At 43.3% G+C, this 26,621-nt stretch overlaps 1 protein-coding gene across 6 annotated transcripts in view; it reads right to left on the bottom strand.

Annotated features, from left to right (window-relative positions):
* Positions 1 to 2,452: 2,452 nt before the first annotated feature.
* Positions 2,453 to 26,621, bottom strand: part of ADARB2 (adenosine deaminase RNA specific B2 (inactive)) — a 367,260-nt gene continuing 343,091 nt past the window's right edge. For all 6 annotated transcript variants that reach the window (XM_082192280.1, XM_082192283.1, XM_082192281.1 and 3 more), the window contains 3 exons: positions 18,182 to 18,363; positions 10,740 to 10,918; positions 2,453 to 4,937 (listed from right to left, as the gene is read on the bottom strand). In XM_082192280.1, the coding sequence (XP_082048406.1) occupies positions 4,761 to 4,937; positions 10,740 to 10,918; positions 18,182 to 18,363 (538 nt within the window). In that variant the 3' untranslated portion in view covers positions 2,453 to 4,760. The remainder of the gene's footprint in view (positions 4,938 to 10,739; positions 10,919 to 18,181; positions 18,364 to 26,621) is intronic.

Here is a 26,621-nt window from a genome sequence, read left to right as displayed (position 1 = left end):
CAAATATTTTTCAGGGCATATTATACGGGGCATTTTTGTAGGTGGCCAATTGGGGCAAGGGGCTGTGCTGCAGAAATCCAGAGGCTGTTTCAAACCTCTACTTTTCACAGATGTTTGCTGGAGCCAGATAAACATTTGAGAGCTCTGATTTTCTTCAGGCCTCATATGATATAGTTCCCTTTGCACTCACCAAAATTCACATTATAACAGAAAGTCCTATTGTATGGGTGAGGTGCTGGATGAAAGCCAGCTTCTACGAAGGTAAGGGCAAGGAAAGGAAGTGGGTTTAGAATTATGCTTTGTTTGCTGTGCTGTGCCAGTCATGGGACTGTCATGTATGCGCTCAAGCATGTGCAGAGTTCCAGCTTCTTTATATTTAATTATTTTGCACTACCTACTAAGTACATCTATAATGCCCTTCAATATGCTGGCCTGTGTGGGGAATAGCTTTGGGTTCTTTATAAAGAGGGGGAGGTAAATCACTTCAGATCTTTCTTCTTGCTGGAAAATCCTTTTAGGGGAAAAAACAGCCCTTTATATTTTATTTTCTCTCCCTGCTTCCCTTTGTTACAATGATCTGTTAAGGCATAAGAGAGTGCAATGAAATCTCCCTTTGTATGTCTTAATGACACTGTTCTATTTTTCCTTTACTCTCTGCTTTGCTTAGTGTTCAAATCTGAAGGATTTTCCCTTCTTTTTTGTATATTTGTTCTTTCTCCTCACCATAATTGTTGCTTGGAAGGTCTAATGTTTATCTCTTTAATTTGGGAAGTTGTCTATTTGTAATGCCTTACAGTGACATGTCGCGACTAAAATGATTTTATCTATATTTTTAATGTACAGTGGTGCCTCGCAAGACGAAAAGAATCCGTTCTGTGATTCTCTTCATCTAGCGGTTTTTTCATCTTGCGAAGCAAGCCCATTGACGGATTAGCGGATTAGCGCTATTAGCGGCTTTTAGCGGCTTATCTGCTGATCGGATCAGCTGATAAGCGGCTTAGCGGCTTAGAAAAAGGGGGGGGGGGAGGAAAAAAACCAGCAGGAAATCGCAAGACATTGTCATCTTGCGAAGCAAGCCCATAGGAGATTCGTTTTCCGAAGCACCTCCAAAACGGAAAACTCTTTCGTCTAGCGAGTTTTCCGTCTTGCGAGGCATTCGTCTTGCGGGGCACCACTGTATATGTTATGCAAAGAGATTTGGGTGATTAAGCAGTATATCAATCCTGTTTGGCATACAGGCTGTTCTTTAAAAGGCCTCTGTTTGAACCTTACACCCCAGGCTCCATGTTTATCATACTAAGAGAGCTGGTGTTATCAGGAGTCAAATCCCCTCTCAGTCACGAAACTCACTGGGTGACCTTGGGCCTAGCTCTCTGCCTAACTACCACACAGGGTTGTTGCGAGAACAAAAGGAGGAGAGGAAAAACCATGTATGCTGAACCTTGATCTCTTTGGAGGAAAGGAATGGGCATACATGTAACAGTAATAACAGCATCAAATCTTTTCCTTCGATGAATGTTTATTCTGCACTACACATCAGTGGTGACTTAACTTTTTTGAAAATTTTATGAGGGTTTTTGATGGACTGAGGCAGGTCAGTGCGTTCCCACTGTGTTTGTGTTTATGTGAAACGTTTCGTTCCATCAGCATGTGAGCCCTGTGATGAAAGTTTCTTCACTGTGCCATTTTTCTACACTTAAGTATCCTTGCTTAATAGGCGAGCTGGAGCCAAATTATTGTATTGTGAATGTCTTTTTTGGGGGAGAAATTGAATTTCATGCTTAAAAAAAAAATAGCAGAGAGAATCCTTTAATCTTTTTTCCTGTTCTTGGTTTGACCTGCTGCTTTGATAGAACAGTGCCACAGAGTTATTACGGCCTTGTAAGGTCAAGACTTGAGTGCCTGCTCATATCTCAGCACAGATGGGCACGTTCTGAGCAGAAAACCTTGATGGAGAAATGTAATATGCTAGGACTTCAAATAAACTCCCTCCCCACCCCTCAGATGTTCTCTTTAAATGTCAGGAAAAGATGGGCTCTACACCTTACACACACTTTGTGTGTGTGAAAACTAAAGTGGATGAAAGAACAAAACAGGCAAGATTGACATTTATTTCTCAGTGGCTTGTGCACTGTGTTGAACATGTGGCATCCCAGGCTATGAGAGACTATTCACAAGATCCACATAGCATTAGAATGGCAAAGCATCATAAATCCTTTGAAGTTCAGAGATAGAAAATAGGTTAATTTCTGCCTGGGAATTTCAAAAATCCAGTATTTTGTATTGTTTTTCTTTCACAATAGGGGATTATTGTCAAGAGTCGAGAGGTGTGCAGTTTGATGAGGAAAGAGAAGGGGGAATAATGCTGTTTCCAGGAGCTCCCGGAAACCTGGTCCCAGCTCTGCTTTTCCCCATTTGCTTTTTAATCTCCCTGCATAGAAAATTAGTATGGTTTGGATGTGCAAGATGAGTGGGAGCATTCAAACATGTGGTAGCCACATGCTTTCCTAACCATGTGATTTCCCCAAATATGTACAGGCCCTCAATGACGCTAAAGTCCTATTACAATTCAGTGGGGTTCAGGCTGCAATCCTCCACACACTCACTTTGGAGTAGAGTACCACTGGTCAATGGGGTTTACTTCCTAGCAAACATGCATAAATTCAGGCTGCATAGGACACAGGTCATTGGAGAAATTCCATTCATTCCATAGTCTCCGTCTATAATCTTTGAGAATTCTAGGAAAACAGACAAGGCCCCCCGCAAACTGGAGATGGGCAAATGTTGTCCCCATCTTCAAAAAAAGGGGGGAAAGACCCAGGTAACCAGTTTCTCTGGATTCTGACCCAAATCTCTCTTTCCCTACTGCACCCCACAAATCTGGTATTAAGGGCAAAATGCTTTCCAGACCAAATTAACAACTTTTTGAAAGGCTTAAGGCCTGTTACATCTTATTTTAGAAATGGAGCACTTTCTATCCTAAAATATCATTAGTATCCATTCCTAACTCATTAAAGCAATTCAGATCTTCTACTATTTCTACTCTAAGGAATTTTTTTTGGTAGTTAATATGGAATGTATTATTTTTTGAAAACATTTCTGTAAGGGGAAGAGTTCTTTTTATTTTTAATCTTTAAAAATTCTAGTTTATCACAATCATATCATTTGTACAAGACACTATAGATACATCTTGTAATTTATAATCTAAAAAATAAAAATTTCATCAAAATAGTGTAGCTATTACTATTGCCTGGGCATCGATGCATTAATGTATTTACTGAATATGGCTAGTTTTACCGGCGAAAAGGAAGAAAGTATAGCATAAAGGAAATTCAGTGGGGGAGGGCAGTGAGAATGAGCTATGTGCTTGTGTTTGAAAAGTATTGGATAGCTCTAAGAAAGGACACTAAGACAGGTCACAGATAAGTAGCAGCTTGTTAAATATATACACATTTCATGAAAACCACAAGGTTAAAAACAAAACAGTGGTGGTATACCCGCAAATCCTGTCATTTGCAAAGACAAAAAAACAAAAAAACAAAAAACAAACAGAACAAAACCCAAAAACAAAACTACAATTGGGGTAGAGGTTAATTCTGGAGTTGCTTAGATTTTCTATAATGTTTCTCTTTGGGCATCCTAAATAACATTTCTCATGTATCAGAGGACTGCTGTACCGGCAAATTAGGGACCAGTTTGCACATTTACAGAAAAGAGTGTGTCCTGACTTATGCAACTATTTCACATGGCACAAAATAACTTCATGTGACGCACTTGGTCTGTATTCACATGGAGAAAGAACCACTGGTGTCCCTTTTTTCAGCCAGCGCAATTATGGGAACTGGGGAGCTATGGATGTTTCTGAGAGTTTGGTTCACAGGATGTTGTCCTGTCCTCCATGAAATTGTGTCTGTGCAGATGCTACAGTTTCATCCAGCAGAAAGGGACTGCTAGGCTTGTTTGCTTGTTTTTGGCATACTTTATTCTGCGTCTTGGAAAGGTGATCAGAGCTGCTGTTCAGGCCAGCAGAAGCCCCTTTCCCTGATAACAGATGACTCTGCTCATCTCTGCTGGGTTTTAAGATGTTAGTGGACACTGATCACACTTTCGAGCCTATGTTCATAGATGCAGGGGCATAATATTTGTTGTATTTTTATCTGTTTGAATTATCCCAACCCTTTAGACACAAATACACACACACACACTCACACACACACACAAACACAGAGAGAGGGCTTTCCTCTTGTGTTTCAGTGCAAACGGTGACCTTCTGTGGCGTCCTGATTCTAAAAGTTACCTGCATGTGTTTGCTACCTAGAAAAACCTCTCATTCTCCAATGTTAATTATTGCACTAACGATGAAGGGGAACACGGCAGGGTTTTTCTTTTTTTGTTTTAGCTAGAAGCGGGACCTGCTGTTGCCCGAAATGCAGGTGCCAGTTGGATAATTACAGTGATCTGTAATGTGCTACGAAACAAGGAACAAACAGTGAAGGTCATTTTTGTAACCTGGGCTTTGTACATCCTTGAGGAGGGAAGAAGGGTATGCAAAAGCAGTTTCCTAAAGTCAAGTTCAGTGCATTAATCAGAACATAATCTTATACTTAATGCATTGTTAGGATTTCCAAATTGAGATGCTTCTACCGGAGGTACGTCTGGGACAGCATCCGTCACGCAGCCAGCTCCGGCGGTCCTCTCCTGCCCCTTCTCTCCATCTTCAGTCAGCTTGATGGGGTCACGGCACAGAAGTGCCAAATGATTCACACAGTTAGCGGGAACTGATCTTGCTCCGGGGGCTTTTTCACCCAGGTGCCCAGACCGGCTTTCTGAAATGCTTTAAACAGCTGCTGCTTGACAGACTGGTATGTTTGCGCCAGCAGTTTGGCCTCGCTGTACACAGAGGGCAGATCTCCATGGCTTAATATCTGTGTGCTCAGCTGTAAGAGAGATGGGGTAGGATGAGGGTGGGGGTGGAAAGTGGGGGGGGGAATCCAAAACAACCCAAAATGCAAATGAATGAACAGCAGCTGTACAAAATGGTTCTGTAAGATACAAACAAATTCTGCTTAAGATTTTACGTGTTGGTTTCAAGTAACAATGGAAAGGGTTGAGAACCAAAAACTGGACATGATATTGACTCCGTCATGCAGGCTTAGTGCCAACAACCTACAAAAAACACTGTCCTGAGTGAGAAGCAGGATTTTGGAGATCAAAAACATAGTTTATACACCGCTTGGAAGTGTGAACTGTAGTGCAGAGACTATAAATTATACCAGGGTTTTGGGGGTTTTTTTGCTTTCCTTTTTTGTGGCGGAAGGTCTTACTAAATAAAGTAATAATAATAATAATAATAATAATAATAATAATAATAATAATAATTTATTGTTTATACCCCACCCATCTGGCTGGGCTTCCCCAGCCACTCTGGGCGGCTTCCAAAAGAATATTAAAATACTGTGATACATCAAGCATTAAAAGCTTCCCTAAAAAGTAAAAAGAATGCAACCCCCCCTGTGCATTGTTGTGTTCCTTCTGAATGGGTCTCCCTTAGCTTCTGGAAAGGGACCAAGGGATTTTGGTGGCCAAACTCTTCCTGTTAGTGTGCATATATCCCAAAAATTTTGTTTGGGATTTTGAAAGGAGAGCAAAATTGAGAATCTTGTGGATTTATTTGGTGCTATTCATCCTCCCCGACCCCAACAAATATGATTCAAGTCAAAATGTTTCACCCAGATTTGAAGAAAGGTGTATTACCACTTATTAATATTATGTATAACTCCCAAAGTTGGGACGTGGGTGGCACTGTGGGTTAAACCACAGAGCCTAGGACTTGCCGATCAGAAGGTCAGCGGTTCGAATCCCCGCGACGGGGTGAGCTCCCGTTGCTCATTCTCTGCTCCTGCCAACCTAGCAGTTCGAAAGCACGTCAAAGTGCAAGTAGATAAATAGGTACTGCTCGGGCGGGAAGGTAAATGGCGTTTCTGTGAGCTGCTCTGGTTCGCCAGAAGCGGCTTAGTCATGCTGGCCACATGACCCAGAAGCTGTACACCAGCTCCCTCGGCCAATAAAGCAAGATGAGCACCGCAACCCCAGAGTCGGCCACGACTGGACCTAATGGTCAGGGGTCCCTTTACCTTTACCTTTATAACTCCCAGATCATATCCTAGGTTAATATTCACTGGAGCAGAAGTCCCCACAATATGAACTTTGACTATGCATTTAAGAGCCAACCATTTCCCAAAGCCCTGGGGCTCATGCATAGGCCTCAGCCCCTACTGTCTTTGGGGGGGAAATACAGATTCAAACCCTGCAGCCCAGATTCATAAACCTGACATTCCTATAATGTCTTGTCAGCTCCCTTTGGCTATATCTTGACATGAGATATACAGTGATATACTTGACATGAGATATACTTGACATGAGCCAGCAGTGTGACGCGGCAGCTAAAAAAGCCAATGCAATTCTGGGCTGCATCAATAGGAGTATAGCATCTAGATCAAGGGAAGTAATAGTGCCACTGTATTCTGCTCTGGTCAGACCTCACCTGGAGTACTGTGTCCAGTTCTGGGCACCACAATTCAAGAAGGACACTGACAAACTGGAACGTGTCCAGAGGAGGGCAACCAAAATGGTCAAAGGCCTGGAAACGATGCCTTATGAGGAACGGCTAAGGGAGCTGGGCATGTTTAGCCTGGAGAAGAGGAGGTTAAGGGGTGATATGATAGCCATGTTCAAATATATAAAAGGATGTCACATAGAGGAGGGAGAAAGGTTGTTTTCTGCTGCTCCAGAGAAGCGGACACGGAGCAATGGATTCAAACTACAAGAAAGAAGATTCCACCTAAACATTAGGAAGAACTTCCTGACAGTAAGAGCTGTTCGACAGTGGAATTTGCTGCCAAGGAGTGTGGTGGAGTCTCCTTCTTTGTCTTTAAGCAGAGGCTTGACAACCATATGTCAGGAGTGCTCTGATGGTGTTTCCTGCTTGGCAATGGATGGCCCTTGTGGTCTATTCCAACTCTATGAGTCTATGATTCTATATCTGAAATCCCAACATTTAGCGGGACATCCGTGGAGACTGAAACATTTCTTTGAATACCAAAATTGAGTCTTAAAGGCCGAAGTTCTGATTCTGATCCAATTAATTATGTGTCTGCGCAGGAGTTGGCTGCCGTGGGCATAGCTCCTGCTGCTCAAAAGCCCTTCCAGCAGTCAACGCTGTCTGTGTGCAGGCCCCACTCACACCATGAGCAATAAGAACAGAAGAGGAGAACTGTTGGGTCAGGCCAAAGGCTCATCTAATCCAGCCTTCTGCTCTAAGCACAGCCAGCCAGATGCTTAAGGGAAGCCCACAGGAATGACCCGAGTGCAGCTCGCCCTGCCTGTGATTCTCAGCCACTGGTTTTCAGAGGCATAATGCCTCTGACAGTGGAAGGAGAATATAGCTGTCATGGCCAATAGCCACTGATAGCCCTACCCTCCAATATTTGTCTAATTCTCCTTTAAAGTCACTCAGGTTGGTGGACTTTGTAGTTGAGTGTATACCATGATCACCATTTCTTTCTTCATTCACCTGAGGTATGGGCTGGGAGGAGGAGGATTCCCTAGTCAAGGGGAGGGTTTTCAAATGCAAATCAAACTAACCACACTCACCCTTGAGGGCAGCAGGGTCTAGACTCAATCAATCTAGATTGAAAGCAGCATGTTGAGGATGAACATGAACTTCTGGATTGAGAAAAACTACCTTTTTGTAACAGATTAGCATGTGCACAGCCTAAAATAGTTATTAATGTATTCTACTCTCTCTCTCTCTTTAAAATGTTTATATGGTTTTATAGTTGGAGGTGATAATTTTTTTAAAAAAACAAATAAATAGCCTTCCACACAAGCTCTGAAAAGTAAGGAAAAAAGGAAAGACTCTATGAGTCATTCAAGGCTTCAGGCAGGCCAGTTTGAGAGAAAACGCAAGGAAAAACCGGCTCCCTTCCTTCCAATCTGTTATAATAAGAGATACTGTGAAACATGCCTAAGAAAGGGCAGTAATCGAGCATCTGGGATTTGCCCACAGCTGAGAGGCTGTCTTGTTGAGCGGGAGAATGGCATCTGAATGTTCTGAAATGCTCACCACCCCTGAGTTGCCTGCCAGAAACCATCTTAAGAGACAAAGACACACATCCTCAGTCCAATAATCACCCCGGGCGCACCTGGGCGCCCAGAGAGAAAGAACTTTTTGTTTTGCAGGAGGATTAAATCAATCGCCTCCTTCCTGACCTGCCAAAAGACGTAGCACAACCAAGCCAAGAGTGAGAGAATTTGATGTTTTGGGAAAGGAATCAGAAGTCTTGGGAGAGCCGTAGACCTGGGGAAAGTTCAATCCGGCGAGTGAATTAGTATTTTCTGTGGGATTCTGCTCCCACTACTCTGGAATATGAGCCTGTGTACAAAGGGGCATTTTCCACCATTGCAACAGCACTACAGAATGCCCTTTCCCTCTGCCATAAACGAAGCAAACTTGATCCAAACTTCTTGTAAAGGCGTATCTTTTTTCTTAGATTTCCCTCCTGACCCATAAGAATAGATGTGGTTATTACTGAATTCCTGTTTTGATCTGGTTTTTTTAAAAAATAATAGTGTTTTACTAGTTTTTATCTTGTACCTCTCTTTTTATGCCACAGCATAAAATACTGTGTTTTATGTATTTTTGTATATTGCTTAGAGATGGTTTAATTATGAAGCAGGATAGAAATACTTTTAATGTCAAAGGTGAATGGGGTGAATTATTTGCTTTTCTCTGATGTCACCAATAAATGTATCCTATTCAAATCGGGCACAATATTTGCAAATTGTATTTTGCCTTTGAGCATGTCTATTTGGAACACACACTCTCTTATTGCCAGTGCAGATCTTCAAGGGCTTACATCATTTCAGGAAATTGATTGGCAGAAGGCAAAAAGTACACACTACTTTCCTCAACCACCATGTACACACAGGACCTGCTATGTGAACCAGTGGCGTAGCGTGGGTTGTCAGCACCCGGGGCAAGGCAAGTAATTTGCGCCCCCTAACCCGTGGATTTGCGCCCCCTAACCCGTGGATTTGCGCCCCTAACCCCCAGATGTTGCGCCCGGTGTGGCCGGCCCCCCCTGCACCCCCCACGCTACGCCACTGATGTGAACACAATGCGTTCTCAGGAAATGGTCCGTTAGGCGAGTGTTTGTACAACAACACCCACCCCCCTCCAGCAGATGTCAAGGAGATGAGTAACTATACAATTTTTTGAAGACACCTGAAGGCAGCCTTCTATAGGGAAGTTTTTAATGTTTGATGTTTTATCATGCTTTTATATGTGTTGGAAGCCTTCCAGAGAGGCTGGGACAACCCAGTCAGATGGGCAGGGTACAATTATTATTATTGTTGTTGTTGACATTTTCCATCAATTCCTATGGGAAAATTTCTAACGTGTTCCCAAGCACAGGCTTTTGACCCCCAAACGGTGAAAAAAGCCAGGGGAAACCCTCTGGAACCTTGCAAAAGGCAAACAAGGAAGGGAAAGAATGCTCTTATTTGTCTGATCTACGCCCCTGTCTTCACCACCCGCCATGTTTTCTGACAAAACCGCTGCCATGGACCAAAAAGTCAGGCGTGTTTAAGACTGCTTATTTGTTTACAGTACTACATGCAGGTCCAGCTGTTTGGATATCTGAATCGGTGGTGTGTTGGATAAGTGAATTATCATGTTTTATAATGAGCGTTTGAATAGCAGGACCAGTGTGTAATTAATTTATGGCATTGGTTTTCATGGCTTTAAAGAAAGAGTTAGGCAAATGCATTCCAGGAGGATTGGTCTACCAAGGAGATATTAGTCCAAAGGCAACAATCCCACCAAGTACCATTTGCTGGAGAGCAACAATGGGAGAAGGCTGTTGCCCTCATGCCCTGCTTATTGGCTTCCCTGAAGCATCTGCCTGGCTGTGACTGGAAATAAGATGAACCTTTGACTTGATCCAGCAGAGCCCCTCTTATGTTTTTTAATGCCTCAGAAACCCTGGAAGTGTGTTAGGGCTCCTCCAGATCACCAGATTATTGCATATTCTGGATTTTTATTACTTCTCCAAAATACTTTATTTTTTTGGCACTCAGATAAGCTAAGTTCATAGGTGCTACTGCCTTTCAAGTGTGAATGTTGCATTCTACTTAAAAATACACGTGTTGGTGGTTATTAGTCTGGATCATATTCTCCACTTGTATGTACAGTCATACCTCATGTTACGTTTGCTTCAGGTTGAGCGTTTTCAGGTTGCATCCTGCAATGACCTGGAAGTACCGGAAAGGGTTTCGCCGCTTGCGCATGCACAGATGCTCAAAATGATGTCACGCACATGTGCAGACGTGGGTTGTGTTCTGCTCATGTTGCGAATGGGCCTCCGGAAAGGATCCCTTTCGCAACCAGAGGTACCACTGTATATATAAACTCTTTCTTTCTTTCTTTCTTTCTTTCTTTCTTTCTTTCTTTCTTTCTTTTTCTTTTCTTACACACAGAGAGAAAGAGAGAGAGAGAGATGCTCTGCCCCGCACACTTGCTGGGCATCACATGTGTTTTGGACTATGATCGATATCTGAGTACAGAGTCTGCTGTAGGAAATGGTGCTTTGCTGATGATACGAGGCCAGGGAGATGGCTGGGAATGCTATATTGTGATGGACACCTAGGTTTGCTTTCACCAAGGCAGGAGTCCTTACCTTTCCATAAAGCTTTGCCCATCGAGTGTAAAACAGGTGCTTGCAGAGTCGTGAAGGACTCCCGCAGTTCCTTTTTCCTGTTGTTGCATTAATAAGCTCGAGGTCTGTAGTGCCCGCTATCCAATTCACACTGAAACCAGGTGATTTCCCTGACTGCCGCATCTTGGCGTTGCTCACTCCTGTCGAAGGGGAAGCAGAAAACATCAAAGCATTAAGATCAATAGCCCCTACCTTGCTCCTCCTGGAAGATAGGAAATGGAACTTTCTTTTTTTACTAGGAAATGAATTCCATTGCCACATAAACTATTCTCATATTTTGACAGGATTGGCTCCAATCTGCCAAATCTTATAGGTCATAATTGTTGTGGTTGTTGTGTGTGTGTTTCAAGGTGTTTTGAGCACAACAGTTTTTGGTAAAGCAGCTTATGAATTAAAACATAATAGAAGATTCTGTGTTTTTTTAGCACCCGGTCCTTAGATTTAGAAAGGAAAAAAAAAAAGATTGTCCAGGAGTAGATAAAACACTGCTTTCTTGTTCCTCCCAGACCATCCCCTCAAAGCAGAAATAAACCTGACTCTAACAAAAGTGATGGGAAGGGGGCTGTGGGAGAAGGGTAGTGAGAGAGTGGAGGAAAGAGGACTCTCTTGCCCACTAGGGATGGGAGAAAAGTTTTATTCAGTTGCATTTAAAGGTGAACCTACTTAATTCTCACACCTTAAAACAATATGCAAACTGAAACACAGCCAGCTTTTGAAATTTGAACTCCAAATTCTGCAGTGCAGTTCTCTAGCCATGCAGTGTGTACAAATAATGCACATAATAGGACAAAGCGTGCATTAAAATGCATATATTCATGAGAATAGCTTGCATAAATGCATTATATTGGAGAAAATTGCTTTGCAAAAATGTGCATATTAGGCAAACTATACATGTAGATTTAGAAAAAAAGCCACACAAAATGCTGGTGAATTTTCAGGAGTTTTTTTTTTTTAAAATTGCATACCAGTGTGGAAATGTAAAACTGAAATGGACAGATTTGCCCATCCCTATTTGCCCACATACCCATTTGCTGCTTCAAACTGCACTAGCTCTCATTCTGCTTTATATGGGATTGAGGCAGAGGTGCATTTAAAGAAATAGGTCTGCCATCATTGTGTGTACTTTTGTACTTTTGCCTGCCCTAATGCTAACTAGAGTTAAAACACTAACCAGGATTTGAAACCAGGGTTAAGAAGGACTCCAGTCAATGTTAACCATGGTTATCTTTGGGAGACCTGGAAATAGATTAGCATTAAAACTTCTGTTCCGAATGGCTTCACAGAAGAATGTCACTAATATGCAGAAGGTAAGTTTCAAAATAATCTAAATGTGCTATAAGTCAGATTCATATACCTCTGCCCCCAAATGAGGGTGTGTGTACTTTGCTGGGCAATTTTGAGAAGCCGTTAGATTTAGAATGGGGGCGGGGGAACTACTGAAAATCAAAACTTTTCCAAGGGTAAAAACAGAATTAAAAAAAAGTTAAACTCTGAGATATTCCTGAACATCACGAACAGTGGAAGAGAATAGCTCCCTAATTATTGTAGATCTTCCTAAACAAAAACAATTGCACATCTTCCTTCATCCCCTGCCATCTAATTTTGTTAACTTCATTAGTACTACAGGTACATGAGAGAGAATCGCATCCCATGATGCAGGAGGACTATGTCTACTGCACGGCAGGGGGAGGCTCAAAGAGCATGCTCTTGTCAGTGCTGGAAGATGGCAGCTACAAAACAGGCTAATTAGGACTAGGTAATATTGCGGAGCACAAATAAGGTTACTCAGAGCAGATGAGATAGCGGCTTGGCAGCTCAGCTGACAATCTGTAACGATAGCTACAAACTCATTAGCTGGCCTTAGAGTAGGCATGGCCAAACTTGGCCTTCCAGCTTTTTGGGACTACAACTCCCATCATCCCTAGCTAACAGGACCAGTGGTCAGGTATGATGGGAACTGTAGTCCCAAAACAGCTGGAGGGCCAAGTTTGGCCATGCCTGCATTAGAGGAAAGATCTGGGTTTTTTTTAGCATTAGCACCACCTCTGTCAAATGTAGAACTGGATCGGTGCTATGGCACTGGGGAGGTTCTACTCCCCCCCCCAATTCCCTTTCCTTAGCATCACTTGTATGCTTCCCTTTAAAGTTGTTAGCCCCTAAGTTGTGGGGAAGGAGGCATCTATATTGCACTTGGTTTTGTTAGGATATTTCCGTTCCACCTTAAAAGGGAGCAGGATGTTTGTGTCACAGCCTGCATATTTCCTGTTTTCACAGGATGTTTCTGTTGTGTCTTTGCTTTCGTTTTTCTCTCTGTGCTGGAGACACTGACGCAGGCAGTCATGTCTTTCTTTGTTCTAAGTCCATTGAATAAAACTTGTAAATAATGCTCTCCTGAGTGCGACTTTTGCTGTGACTATCTGCTGATAGAGTGTGCATGAGCTCTAGAATGTGGCAAGTTTTTTTCTAGAAACTCATGTCGCTAATTGCTGATACTGCGTGCCTACGGGAGATCGATGGATCGTCCGGCAGATGGCTTGGGGCCATGATGGACTTTATCTCCCTGGCAATATCCCAACAGGTTTATCTGCTCTTAGCCATTTTTGGAGGGGGGAAGGTTGACTTACGCCCCAAAAAGAGCGGACACAGATCTGCGTAAAACTGGCGTATGCTGATGTAAATGTACATATGCATGTTTACACATGATTACTATAATTTAAATAGGGATGCGGTACGTCTCAGCACAGTGGGGGAAGACCGTGACCAGGTCGCTTGTGAATGAATCCCTGCTGCCCAGATGTTATCGATGGGGAACTTCAGGCTGTTCTCCCTTCTTTGGGCTCCTCCTTTTTAAACAGCCCTTCAGACAGAGGCCATCTTCAAACAGAGGGCTGTTCCCTGTACAGCAAACAGAGCACTGCCTTCTTACTTGATTTCCATCAAGGAACTAGTGTATATACAATACGATATACAATATCTTTATTGTCATTGTCCTATACAGAACAATGAAATTGAAAAACTACATAAAACATTCAAAACCCCTTAGAAACTCTGGTATGAGGGATGTGTTGATGCGAAAGGTAAACCTACCATTTCCCAGAAACATGGCCCCGATCCAATTTCACCCAACCCACCTGCAGACACTTTTAGGCAATTTTTTAAAAATTAAAAAACATAATCAGGAGATTTGATGACATAACTTTCCCACATAATATTTAGTTTGGTCCTGAGACTCCTGCAATCCTGAATGAAGTGGGGTGCATGTCGCAGAAAAGCAAGCGTCTGATTGTGCTGCAGGAATCCAGAGACTTTCCTTCTTATTATTATTATGAGAAGGAAAGTGCTGGTGTTTCCTGTGCATGAAAATAGCGTTCCTCCGTGAAATGGGAAGTAAATGTCCATGCTGCTGAGTTGGTAAAGTCATTAATGTTCATCATTTGACAGCTGAACACAGTGCAGAGCTCAGCGACTTGGAGGGCGTATAATAGGGAGTATAAGATCGCACATATGGGCTCTGTAGATAATCCTGGTGAGATGCAATATGGCATCTCTTGCACTGGTCCCTGGCTCATTTATAACACACAGCATCTGAAATCACATCTCCCACCACCTCCCCGTGTGCATGTGTGCGCGTGTGTTTGTTTTACACAGAAAAGCTCAGTGTGTTTGACAGATGATGACCATGATTCGGTTTTTTCAGAAACCAAAGCGTAGGTTTTAATGCATATGTTTCTATTAAATTCATTTTGAACCAGGTAATTATTATTTTTTAATGCGAAACTGGATTTTTTTTAAGGATCAAAAGGGGGGGGGGAATCACTTGTTTCTTTAATAATTTATTTTTATGCGCCAACATGCCAGTTCAGAAAACAGTACCAGATACCTCACTGTCACAAGCAGTATACAATATGGATCAGCCTTCTCTAACCCAGTGCCCTCTGCATATTTTGGATTATACCTGGGAGCTGATGAGAGTTGCAATCCTAAATATTTAGAGTGTACCAGGATAGGGAAGGCTGATGCAGGTTATATAAGTGTCAATGATTATGTTAGGCCAGTTCATCTCAGTAAATTACCCTGCAGTAATTCCCCTACATGGGCTAAGTATCCCCCCTCAGAGTCAATTGGAAATGCCCAAGTAAAATTCATTGACAGCTGTTTAAGATCCTTCGCATTTCTTGGCTTGCTGTCATAAGTAATATCCATTTGCCTGGCTAAGAGGCAGTACCCTAAACCAGTATATACAGATGAGTTTGGATGGAAACATAATAGAGTTATCATCTCACACAGGGCTTTTAATCACATTTATGTCACTCTAATAGCAATTTCGATTCTTTCACCAGGATAACCGATCAGTTTGTATCTCCTCCCCCCTTTTTCTTTTAAAGACAAAAACTACCAGAGATACAGTAATATAACTGTGTGTGCTGACACTGTCGTGCTATTTAAATATTTCCGTGTTGAGTCTATTGCAAGCAGATCTGAATGTATGACTTGACACTAATGCGCCAGTCTCTGTCAAGCTATCACCCAAAAGCTTAGCAGATGGAATGCCAGAATATGACAGCACTTGCTACGATAAGGCCTGCCTGGAATTAAGCCACAGGTAGAAGAACAAACATAGACGTGGCAGCCCTAATGACCAGAGGAAAGCAAAGCATTCAGTCAAATTAACAGCTTTGCATACATGCATTGACAATGAACGCAGAATACAAAAGCAAATTGCACACTGTCCCCAGATAACTACTGTCAATATAGAGAATCACTTCTGATGGAAAACAAAGAGTAACAGAAACTTGTGGAAGCTAAAATCCAAGGATCAATATTTGCTGATTTAGGAATGGAGACTGCGAGAATCTAATCCCCTGTCTTTTCTCTAAGAAAACTTGTGGAAGGAGCTGCAAGGAATTTGGAAACATTAGCATACCCGCCAAGTGTCCCAGGGAAAAATGGGAAATCCTGTTTTTTCCTGTGAGATTGTGGTGGCCATTTTTGGTCCTGCGATCTCTTGTGCCATGATCCTACCCCCCAAAAAGCACTTTTTGGCGGGACAAGATCGCAATGCGGCTCACATGACTTGCCCGAGAGCGTGCCCTGGAAGATGCACGTCCCATTTTTTTATCTGAAATAGTTGGACGGTATGCATTAGTGCTGTAGTAAAGCACCAACCCTGTGCTATAGTAACTTCCTCTAATTCTACTCCCAACAGGGAAGCATTGGCTTTGAATCTGGGACCTGTACAATGGTCTCATTATATCAAATCTGACATAAGGATACATTTTGGCCTTGGGCAATCACTGTCTCTAGGCCTCAGTTCCTCATTTCTTAAATGGGAGCCATAAATAGACTGCCTCAGAGGTCTGTTATGAAAGCTAAATACAGCGAATCACCTCACAATTAAAATAACAGTGGAAATTATAGTAGCAGTAGTAGTAGTAGTAATAGTAGCTGGAGGTCTTCTGATCAGCAGGAAGTCTTACAGAGGTCCCAAAATACCTTCTAGTCTGTAGACAAGGCTAGAAACAGAGGGAGAAGTTGGCTAAAGAGGAGAAGACCTCTGGAACACAGTTCTATTAAACTATTCATTGTTTAACTCCTCTGATCTGTTTAGGTCTGCTGCCAGGACATCATGATGTTGTGTGTTTCCCAGTCCTTGGCAGAGGCAACCAATGGTGTGTAGAGAAGGAAGAAGGGAACGCCCAACATGATGATGTTATGCCATGTGAAAACAGGAAACTCAACACAGGGTTGCAGTTTTCAGTGGCAGCCCAGTTTGGGGTATAATCTAGCCTCCCAAGTGAAACCACCCATAAATCTACCTCTTACCTGTTGGTCATCTGCATGAAGATTCTTCGTTTGCTTCACACCCTGGCTTTTTGCAAATGGATTCCCAGTTTGTTCAGTAATTCCCTTCCCTGGTACTTAGCTTAGTTCATTCAGCTGATGTGCTTTAGCACACCACTGAATGGGGAATAGGTTTAAATCTGTTCTTAAGTAAATTTTATGACTCAAGGCTCTAGTTTGGTTTTAACACTTATGCTGTGGCTTTAAAGTATCTGGATGAGTGGTGATATACATACCAAAGGGCCAAGTATAAAGGAAAGATTGCTGTACTGGATAATGATTGCTTCCAACTATTTGGCCTTTCAGGTCAGCCAGAGATGGGTTTAATCATGCTCAATGGTGCAAGCCATTTTTAAGAAGTCTAGTAGGAGTCGGTCACAGAATAAGCCATCACCATCTGACTTCGAACTTGTGGAAGTTTTCTTTATATAATGTGCTTTGTTACGTTGTGGTACAACCAAATATGATCCTCTGCTCTTTGACAACTGGATCCAGCAGAAATCCTGCTAGTATTACCAAGGGGTATGGAGTGATGCCCTTGATCATTTTAAGAAAAGTGGTGCCATAGCTTCTGCCCTGGCTTATAAATATATCACAGTAAAGATTCTTGGGACAGGAATTATTTGTGGTGGAGGACAGCCACTTCCAACAGGAATGGAGGCAGAGAGGTAAGAAGAATCTACAGTGGTGCCTCGCAAGACGAAAAGAATCCGTTCTGTGATTCTCTTAGTCTAGCGGTTTTTTCATCTTGCGAAGCAAGCCCATTGACAGATTAGCGGATTAGCGCTATTAGCGGCTTTTAGCGGCTTTTAGCAGCTTATCAGTTTATTGGATCAGCTGATAAGCGGCTTAGCAGCTTAGAAAAAAGGGGGGAACCCGCAGGAACTCGCAAGACATTTTCGTCTTGCGAAGCAAGCCCATAGGAAATTCGTTTTGCGAAGCACCTCCAAAACGGAAAACTCTTTCGTCTAGCGAGTTTTCCGTCTTGCGAGGCATTCGTCTTGCGGGGCACCACTGTATTTCAGTTAGTGTTGCAATCCTATATAGACTTACTCCTGGGAGTAAGACCCATTCAACAAGGTAGAACGGGGTTCCCCAACCTTTTTTGGATATGGGGGCACATTTGGAAAGCTAAGAAACCAGGGTTAACACCACAAAATACCCATTTCACAGAAAACAAACAAACATCCAGGTGATGCTCAGCACCCTCCAAACAGACAACTCCCCCCAACGGAGGCCAAATAAACAGGGCTCCCCTCAAAATGTGACCCCTCCCAACCAAACATCAAAAAATTGGGAGGGACAGGGGGACCTTGGCAGGCACTGAGGGTGCTGTGGGGGTCCACAGACTCTAAGTTGGGGACCTCAGCAGTAGGACCTACTTTTGGGCTGTGCTCTTAGTGTGGTAGAATGTCTAATCATCAGTAGCATCAAAGGAAAGTGAGAAGGAAGCAAGTTTCCCAAGCTGTGAAGGGACACTTGGTTATGTTCCGTGTAGGAGCCCAACAGCACCAGCAATGGGGAAGCAGGCGGTTCATGCTTCCAAGCAAGGGTGTCCTTACCACTCAGGAGCAGCTGATTTCGCCGGTATGAGGCTGGCAGTTGACCAACATCTTCTAGTCTATGGCTCATTACCCGTGAAAGGTGTCCGGTGTGAGAGAGGCTTCCCACAATAATGCTATGCAGGTACACAGGCTCGATGAAGTAGCTGAGGAGAGCACCTTGTAAGCCAAGGACATTCCACCTGCAAGAGGAATTTGGCAGTGAAAAAGGGGTTTGGCAGGTGATAAAATAAGATACGAGAGTGAGAGCGAGCGAGCACCCTTTTTCATTTGCCTTTTTATCCTGGAGAGAAATAGCGGGCATCTTCAGCTGATTCCAACTGAAATTTTTGTGACAGATGATGGACCTTGATGTAGGCCAGAAATTCAGAATTCCCTAGCTCAGGAATGAGAACCTTACCTGTCCATAAGAACATAAGGAGAGTGACCCATCACATTGGCCAACCAGATGCCCATGGGAAGCCCATGAGTAAGAGCTAAAGGCAACAGCACACTCCTCCTGCAGTTTCCAGCAGTTGTTTTGCAGAAGCAGACTGCCTCTGGCAGCGGAGGTATATGGAACAAACAGGCCTATCTCTAGTTGACCTTTGGGGACTCTCCAAAAGCCATACACCACTGTCCCCAGGCCACAAACCACACCAGTGCTGCTCCACACCCTCCCAGTATTCTTTAACCTGGCTGAAACCACATTTGAACTGTGATTATCTCACTTGCTTTCCTGGAGGGAGGACAAAAAGATACGTTTGTGGGTGCATGTAGAAACATCTGGTTTTTCCATGGCTGGAATTTAGCCTACCACTGGCATGTGGCCCCAAGAAAGGTTGCCCATGTGAGATGTGGCTCTCGGGCTGAAAATTGTACCCCCCTGGACTCCTATTCAGTGAAGATGCCATCCGTGCACACGAAATGGAAGACTGAAATATATGCATCTCAGCTTAATCATAGCTGATGTTTCATATTGGATGGAAGCTGGATTGAGGGGAAACATATGAAGCAGAAACATTTCTCAAGAAACGGTGGGATATGCATGGATTGTGGCTAATATCCTGTGTGTTAGAATTCCTGCTCCATGATTGCAGTCATGGGTTTTTTGTCTATCACATGACAGTGTATGTTTTGATTCCACAAAGTGGGAAGTGACGGAGACAGGATGTTTGTGTTACTGTGTTCCGTGAAGTGGAACTATTGTCCTTTGTTTTTTCTTTTTGCTGTCTGATGCTAGAGAGAGAGGGAGCCATGTTGCAGTGCTCCGTGTGTGTTTATATGTAAATAAAGTACCGTAGATTAGCCAAAATGCTGAGTTACTGAGGTCTATCACGCAAGGTGCGCAAACTCTGCAGATCCCTAAGTATGCTGATGTCTGTTGGCATTGGTTGCTGTGATGTTTGGGCTGAAGAAGCTTTTTGAAGCTCCCGAATGAATGACCAGGGGGGAGAGAACATGCCAGTCGGGCATGTGTCTCTGTTAGGGTCCTACTCTGTGTACTCGTTGTCAAACACCTGGCGGAAGTGGATTGGAGCCAGAATAAATGTGATGTGTACACACAGTCTTACACGGGGGAGAATAGGGGTCCTCGTTTGCCTACATGGATTGAGAAGCACCAGGGTGGCGATGGTGGTAATCGAAAGCAATGTAAGCTGCAGGCAGTGCAAGAATTCTGATTCTTCACCCTTTTGCTTTTGAAAGCGACACTCACCCCTCCCCCTTCACATTTGGTTGGGGCAGATCCATCTTAAAACACACCAATCTGCTGTCGCCACTCTTAATCTGGCCCTTGGTTTCTAGGCATTAATGTTGACTGTTAAGGCCCTAAGCATCTTGGGTCGATGGTGCCTTAGAGAACTCTATTTTGAGCATTCCTGTGCACGAACATTTCTAGGCAAGGCTCTGTTTCAGAAGCCTTCTACACCTGAGATTGGAGTTACATGTACTCAGTTTTGAAGCCCTCTGGCTGACCTTGAGCCAGTCACTGTCTCTCAGCCTAGTCTACCTCCATAGGCGACGACTCCATGGGGCCTGAGGGGGCTCAAGCCCCCTCAAAAATTTTTTTTGGGGGGCTCAGCCCCCCAATAATCTCGGGCGCCCTTCCAGCAGAGCGCCGCCGCCGTCCCCCGCCTCCTCCCCACCTGCTCCCTCGCCAGCCAGCCAGCCGCGCGCCCTAGTCGGAGAGCCCCGGCCGTCCCCCGCGAGATTAGGGAATCCCCGGGGGCGGGGGCTCCTGCCTCGCTGCTTCGCAGCACCACCGCCACTGCCAAGGCACTGCCGGGGGGAATTTCCTTCCTCCTGGCGGTTTCAGCGGTTTAGGGCCGTAGCGGAGGGGGCTCGCCCTCTCTTCTCCGGCTAGCCCCACGTTTCCCGCATATCAGCTGTTCCGGAGCTGATTAATAGGCGCAGCACGCTCTCCCCTATTCGCTCACGAGGAGGCGGCGCCACTTTATTTGCATATTCATGAGCTTATTTATTATTCATGAGCTTTCCCGGCCCCCCCCCAATATTTTTTATGTCTGCGTCCCTGTCTACCTCACAGGTTGGTTGTGAGGAGAAGCATTGCAGTACCTTGAGCTCCTTGGAGGAAAGGTGGGATGAATGTGATAAATAAATACAATTAACCCACTAAGAGCAGGAGCTTTTTCAGTAGTGGCTCTGTTTGCGCAATGGTGTCCTCTATTAAGCCCATGGGGCTCTCTGCTGGTCTTTAGGAAGACTTTAGGTGAAGACTTTTTATTTTGACAAGCTCTTGTGGGGTATAAATAACCAAAATAAGAGCAACAATAACATATGTTAATTGCTTTTCTCTGAACGAAATCAGTCTATGCATTTACAAAAAGCCTTGCTCCATTCTTGAGCAGCACTCCTGAAATGCTTTATCACAGAAATTGCGGGGTTGGTTTTTTTCCAAACTTAGTTGCTCATGAGCTGAAATATGCTTGACATTTTAGAGCACTACAGAAAGGGTTAGAGAGATTTTGCTATTTAAGGCAACATCCAGTGGTTGCTGTGCTTAAAAAAACCCCACACATTTAAAGTGCAAATCTGTACCAGCAGGAAGCATTATGTAGCTAATTTCTTACATCATTGTTCTTTTCATTAATTAACATTTCTCCCCACCTGCTCCCTCGCCAGCCAGCCAGCCGCGCGCCCTAGTCGGAGAGCCCCGGCCGTCCCCCGCGAGATTAGGGAATCCCCGGGGGCGGGGGCTCCTGCCTCGCTGCTTCGCAGCACCACCGCCACTGCCAAGGCACTGCCGGGGGGAATTTCCTTCCTCCTGGCGGTTTCAGCGGTTTAGGGCCGTAGCGGAGGGGGCTCGCCCTCTCTTCTCCGGCTAGCCCCACGTTTCCCGCATATCAGCTGTTCCGGAGCTGATTAATAGGCGCAGCACGCTCTCCCCTATTCGCTCACGAGGAGGCGGCGCCACTTTATTTGCATATTCATGAGCTTATTTATTATTCATGAGCTTTCCCGGCCCCCCCCCAATATTTTTTATGTCTGCGTCCCTGTCTACCTCACAGGTTGGTTGTGAGGAGAAGCATTGCAGTACCTTGAGCTCCTTGGAGGAAAGGTGGGATGAATGTGATAAATAAATACAATTAACCCACTAAGAGCAGGAGCTTTTTCAGTAGTGGCTCTGTTTGCGCAATGGTGTCCTCTATTAAGCCCATGGGGCTCTCTGCTGGTCTTTAGGAAGACTTTAGGTGAAGACTTTTTATTTTGACAAGCTCTTGTGGGGTATAAATAACCAAAATAAGAGCAACAATAACATATGTTAATTGCTTTTCTCTGAACGAAATCAGTCTATGCATTTACAAAAAGCCTTGCTCCATTCTTGAGCAGCACTCCTGAAATGCTTTATCACAGAAATTGCGGGGTTGGTTTTTTTCCAAACTTAGTTGCTCATGAGCTGAAATATGCTTGACATTTTAGAGCACTACAGAAAGGGTTAGAGAGATTTTGCTATTTAAGGCAACATCCAGTGGTTGCTGTGCTTAAAAAAACCCCACACATTTAAAGTGCAAATCTGTACCAGCAGGAAGCATTATGTAGCTAATTTCTTACATCATTGTTCTTTTCATTAATTAACATTTCTCAACCGTTAGTGCAATAATTGCGGTGCCTCTGTGCTGTATGTCTCTTTCCATGATTAATAAGGAGCCATTATACTTCCCTTTCCTGAAGCAGTCAATTAACACGAAATACTTTCCATTAATTACTGAATGTTTAAAACCAGCATGCTGTACCTGGAGAGCAATCTGCTCACAGAACCTGTGACAAAAATTGCTTTCAGAAGTTCTTTTGAAATTTTATTCCACACGCGAAAAAGAGCAAACCGCAGGCAGTTTAGTTGGCTATATTAATTTGCTTCAGAAGCAGGGTCTGCCAATGAGAAACATCTTTTAATCTCATGGAAGACAAGGCAGCCATCTGGCTGCTGAGGATTTTGGAGTGAGACTGCCCCTCTCTCTTCCTCTCTAAACGCAGGTCATTAAAGTAATGTGTTCATCCTACATAAAACTCAAATGGAAGATAAAAGGTAATATTTATATACAAACAATTTAGTCCCACCATTTAAACAGTCATTGGTTTTATGAAACATTTGCTTTGCTCTTATCAGATTTGCATACCTTTGTGGTGTCACTGCTGCTGAAGAAAATATATGCATGGATGTGTGTGGTCATTTCTACAGATGTCTACCTGTCTGTCTCATTTAGGCTACATGCTGTATAGTGTACACATTTACTTGGGAAATCATGGGAGTTACTTCTGAGTGGACACACAAAGGATTGTGCTGTTAAAGGCAGAGCTTAGCTGGAAAAAACCCTTCCAAGAATGGAAGCATGGAAAACAGTGTCAAATTCTCTGAAGTTATACAGTTTGGGATTTGATAAGTAATAGACTAAAATCATCAGAAAGCAATGATTTATTCGGGGTAGAAATATGTGCATGAACTCAGTAACATTTTTGATGTTCAGATTAAAAAACACCTGCCTCATTTAATTTGCTGGAAATGAAGAAGCATAGTATCTGCACAGGGGGAAAAATATCCAATGTTCAAATATGGCTACTTATTGGCTGTAGGGAAAGCTCCGTTGAATTGGATCTATCTAGTCCCAGAATGATTTCTTCTTCAACAGCTAGTATTCAGACACATTTGCTGTTTCTAAACATGAAGATCCACTGAGCAGTTTAAGAGCTCTAACCACTTCTGCCCTGCTCCCCGAGAAAAAAGCTACTTCATTTTGCAATTCCTGTTTCTCCAAGACAATGTGTGGCTGCACTTGCTCAGACATTTACCCCACAGAAGCTTATCATGTCACGGCATCACTAGGCACAGAGGAGGAATAATTACAATTGGTTGTTAGAAAAGGAGGTACAAGTAAGAAGTTACTAAGCTGTGAATGCACATATCTTCTCGCTTTATCATGCAATAAAAATACATTTACAGCACAATTCCAACCAAGTCGACTCAGAAGTCAGTCTTATTGAATTCAGTGGTGGTTAGGATTAGGGTCATGGGCACGTGAGGTTAGGGTCACAGCCTTAGCTATTTACTCTATTTATATATCACCTTTCAGCAGGGCTTTTTGCAGCTGGAACTCAGTTCCGGCAGCTCTCAGCTAGGCACCATTGCCATGATAAGAGAAAAAGGGAAGAGTTCATGGTGAGTTCTGGCAACTCTTTCTGCCTTTCTGTATTTAATTGAGCGGCTCTTTGGCTAAATTTGAATTGATTGATTAACATTCACTCATACCCTTTAAATTACCCCCTCCAATTGATTAATCAATGAAAGCAGTTGTTCCCAAACTTTCCCCCACATGGACCACTTGAAAATTGCTGAGGGTGTTGATGAACTGCTTAATTATTTTCCTGCCTCTTGTAGCAATTGTAATGGTCTGTGCGAGAAGCTGCATGATTTTTAATTGTATATTATGGCTTCTTTTGTTTCTTATATATGGTGTTTTGTTGGATTGCAACTTGAATTCCATAGAATAGAAGAAACAAAAGAAGCAATGGAAATAAATTAAAAATCAATATGAATATTCAATGTGATGGATGTGCTATTTCCTGTCTTATACCACAAATCCACAGACACACCATGGACCACGTAACTGAAGTTTGCAGAGCACAGTTTGGGAGCTCCTGAACTAAAGCTTTACTTGCAGAATCTTCTGATTATACCGATTCAATATTGCAGCCCCGGGTAGTGAACTCATTTCAAAGCCCAGAGAAGAGCTTCTGGAAATCTCAGACCAAAAACCAGGAGTAAAACCACTTTTATCATGTGATCTTCTCTTCAAGTGAACTAGGCCTAACTGGGTAAAGGAAAGTAAATTAGCTTTAGTCATAGAACAATTTATGCCTCTTCAGGAACAAAAGTATCTATGGCGAAACTCAGTTCTGGAGGAGGTTTGCTTCTGTTAGGTGCAAGAATGCTGCTGTGATTTTACTGCTTTCTCCATGGGCAACGTTTTCAAAATTAACATTATTATGCAGAGTAAATGTGCTGTTACATTCCAGCTTCTCAATATATCAAACTGACTTGTCTAGGTAAGACATATGATGGATTGTTTGACTTTCCCCCCCTAATTGTGCAAGACTTTTAAAATGCCCCTTTCAAGGACATGTTCCCTACTTAGATAACATATTTTAAATAACTTTTGTCATACTGGAAAAGAAACCCGCTGGTCTACCTGCATAATGCATGGATTTAAACCAAATTATCTCCACAGAACCCAGGTGATATGAACTGGCTTAAAGTACACTGTGGACTGGGCTGTTATAGCTCCTTGTTTTTGATATGGGGAGTATAACACTGGTACTAGGGGCTTTGTCCACTACCATTACGTCTATATTTATTACAGAAGTTGAGGGTGGTCATTCTGCTTTCGGTACATCTAATTCCTACAAACATATGTGGTCCCCATCTGTCTATAATTGAAATGCCAGTAATGACATGGAAGATATCAGAGAGAAGCTAGTCTTCCATTCAGTAGATGACACTTCCCCCACCTTTTAAAATACCGTATTTTTCTGTGTATAACCCCCCCCCGTGTATAAGACGCCCCCTATTTTGGGGGACTCAAAATTAAGAAAATGGGGGAGATTGCCCTCTTGTATAAGACTATCCCCCCTTTTTAACATTATTTTTTGGTAAAAAAAAAACCCTAGTCTTATACACAGAAAAGTACAGTAATCCTCTGCAGCTGCCTAACGTTGCATTTAAGAATGGGAGTTGCTGTCCAGGGTCCTGAACGCCAGCTCATGAAAGCCCCATCATGTTTGTTGTTGTTGTTTAGTCGTTTAGTCGTGTCCGACTCTTCGTGACCCCATGGACCAGAGCACGCCAGGCACTTCTGTCTTCCACTGCCTCCCGCAGTTTGGTCAGACTCATGCTGGTAGCTTCGAGAACACTCTCCAACCATCTCGTCCTCTGTCGTCCCCTTCTCCTTGTGCCCTCCATCTTTCCCAACATCAGGGTTGATGAACCTGTTCATCTTGGGTGCCCTGCTCGGCATAGTTCATAGCTTCTCTGAGTTCTTCAAGCCCCTTCGCCACGGCAAGGCAGTGATCCATGAAGGGGTCCATCATGTTTACCTATGGCAATAGACCTGGGTGGATCCAACTGCTGAAATGGACCATCAGTTGCTGTCCCCAGGTCCTGGAACACCAAGCATGATTACCTCCAGCAATAGTAGGGGCATCCAGAAAGAGTTTTCCTGGTCAACCTTTACCCCTTTGCTTCACCCCTACAGTATGCAATGTCACTTATACTGTGCTGGCTTCTCTTCCTGAGTCTGATGTGCACCGTCACAAGGCTTTCCTGTTTACTATGCTGGAGGATCATGCAGCCAATTATCAAAGCTTCCTCCTGTATTTTCATGCAATAAGGATTGTTATTCATGGTAGTCTCCAGTCTGCAGAACACCTGTGGTTTTTCTAGTTACATGACAATTCAGCTATTATTGGTTTGGAAACTGGAACTACTACATTAGGGTTTGATCTGTATTTTAGCAGTGGGTGGTTCGTCTTTTTGTATCTGACAGTGAAAGACCAAGGCCAAATTCTGATTGATGCAGAAAGGGGTTAAGTAAGAAGAGAGAAGATTGCAAATAGACTTGTATCATCTGTGCAGATTGTCTCTGGTTGGGGGAGCTAGTTGTGTTAATTGATTTCCATTTTCATTAATAAGCTGCAGATTCCAGGGTCAAACCTTCCAAGCCAGCATATGTGATCCTGATAGTCTTTCACTAAAAGACATGCAAAAACTTCGATGTTTTTTATAGTTATCTTGGAACATTTCTCTTGCATGCAACTCATTTTGCTGAGATCATTGTGTAAAGCAATTGTGCTTTAGCGCTTAAGGCTTTTCATAGGTGGCATTAAGCTTTTCAGGGTCCCAGTGGAAAAGGAAGGAAGACTCCCAGCAGATTGGCCTGGAAAGTCT

Source organism: Podarcis vaucheri (assembly GCF_965113315.1).
Source record: "Podarcis vaucheri genome assembly, chromosome: 12".
NCBI classification, from domain to species: Eukaryota; Metazoa; Chordata; class Lepidosauria; order Squamata; family Lacertidae; genus Podarcis; species Podarcis vaucheri.
Note: the sequence above shows the minus strand (reverse complement) of the source record. Positions and strands in the feature narration are given on the sequence as shown.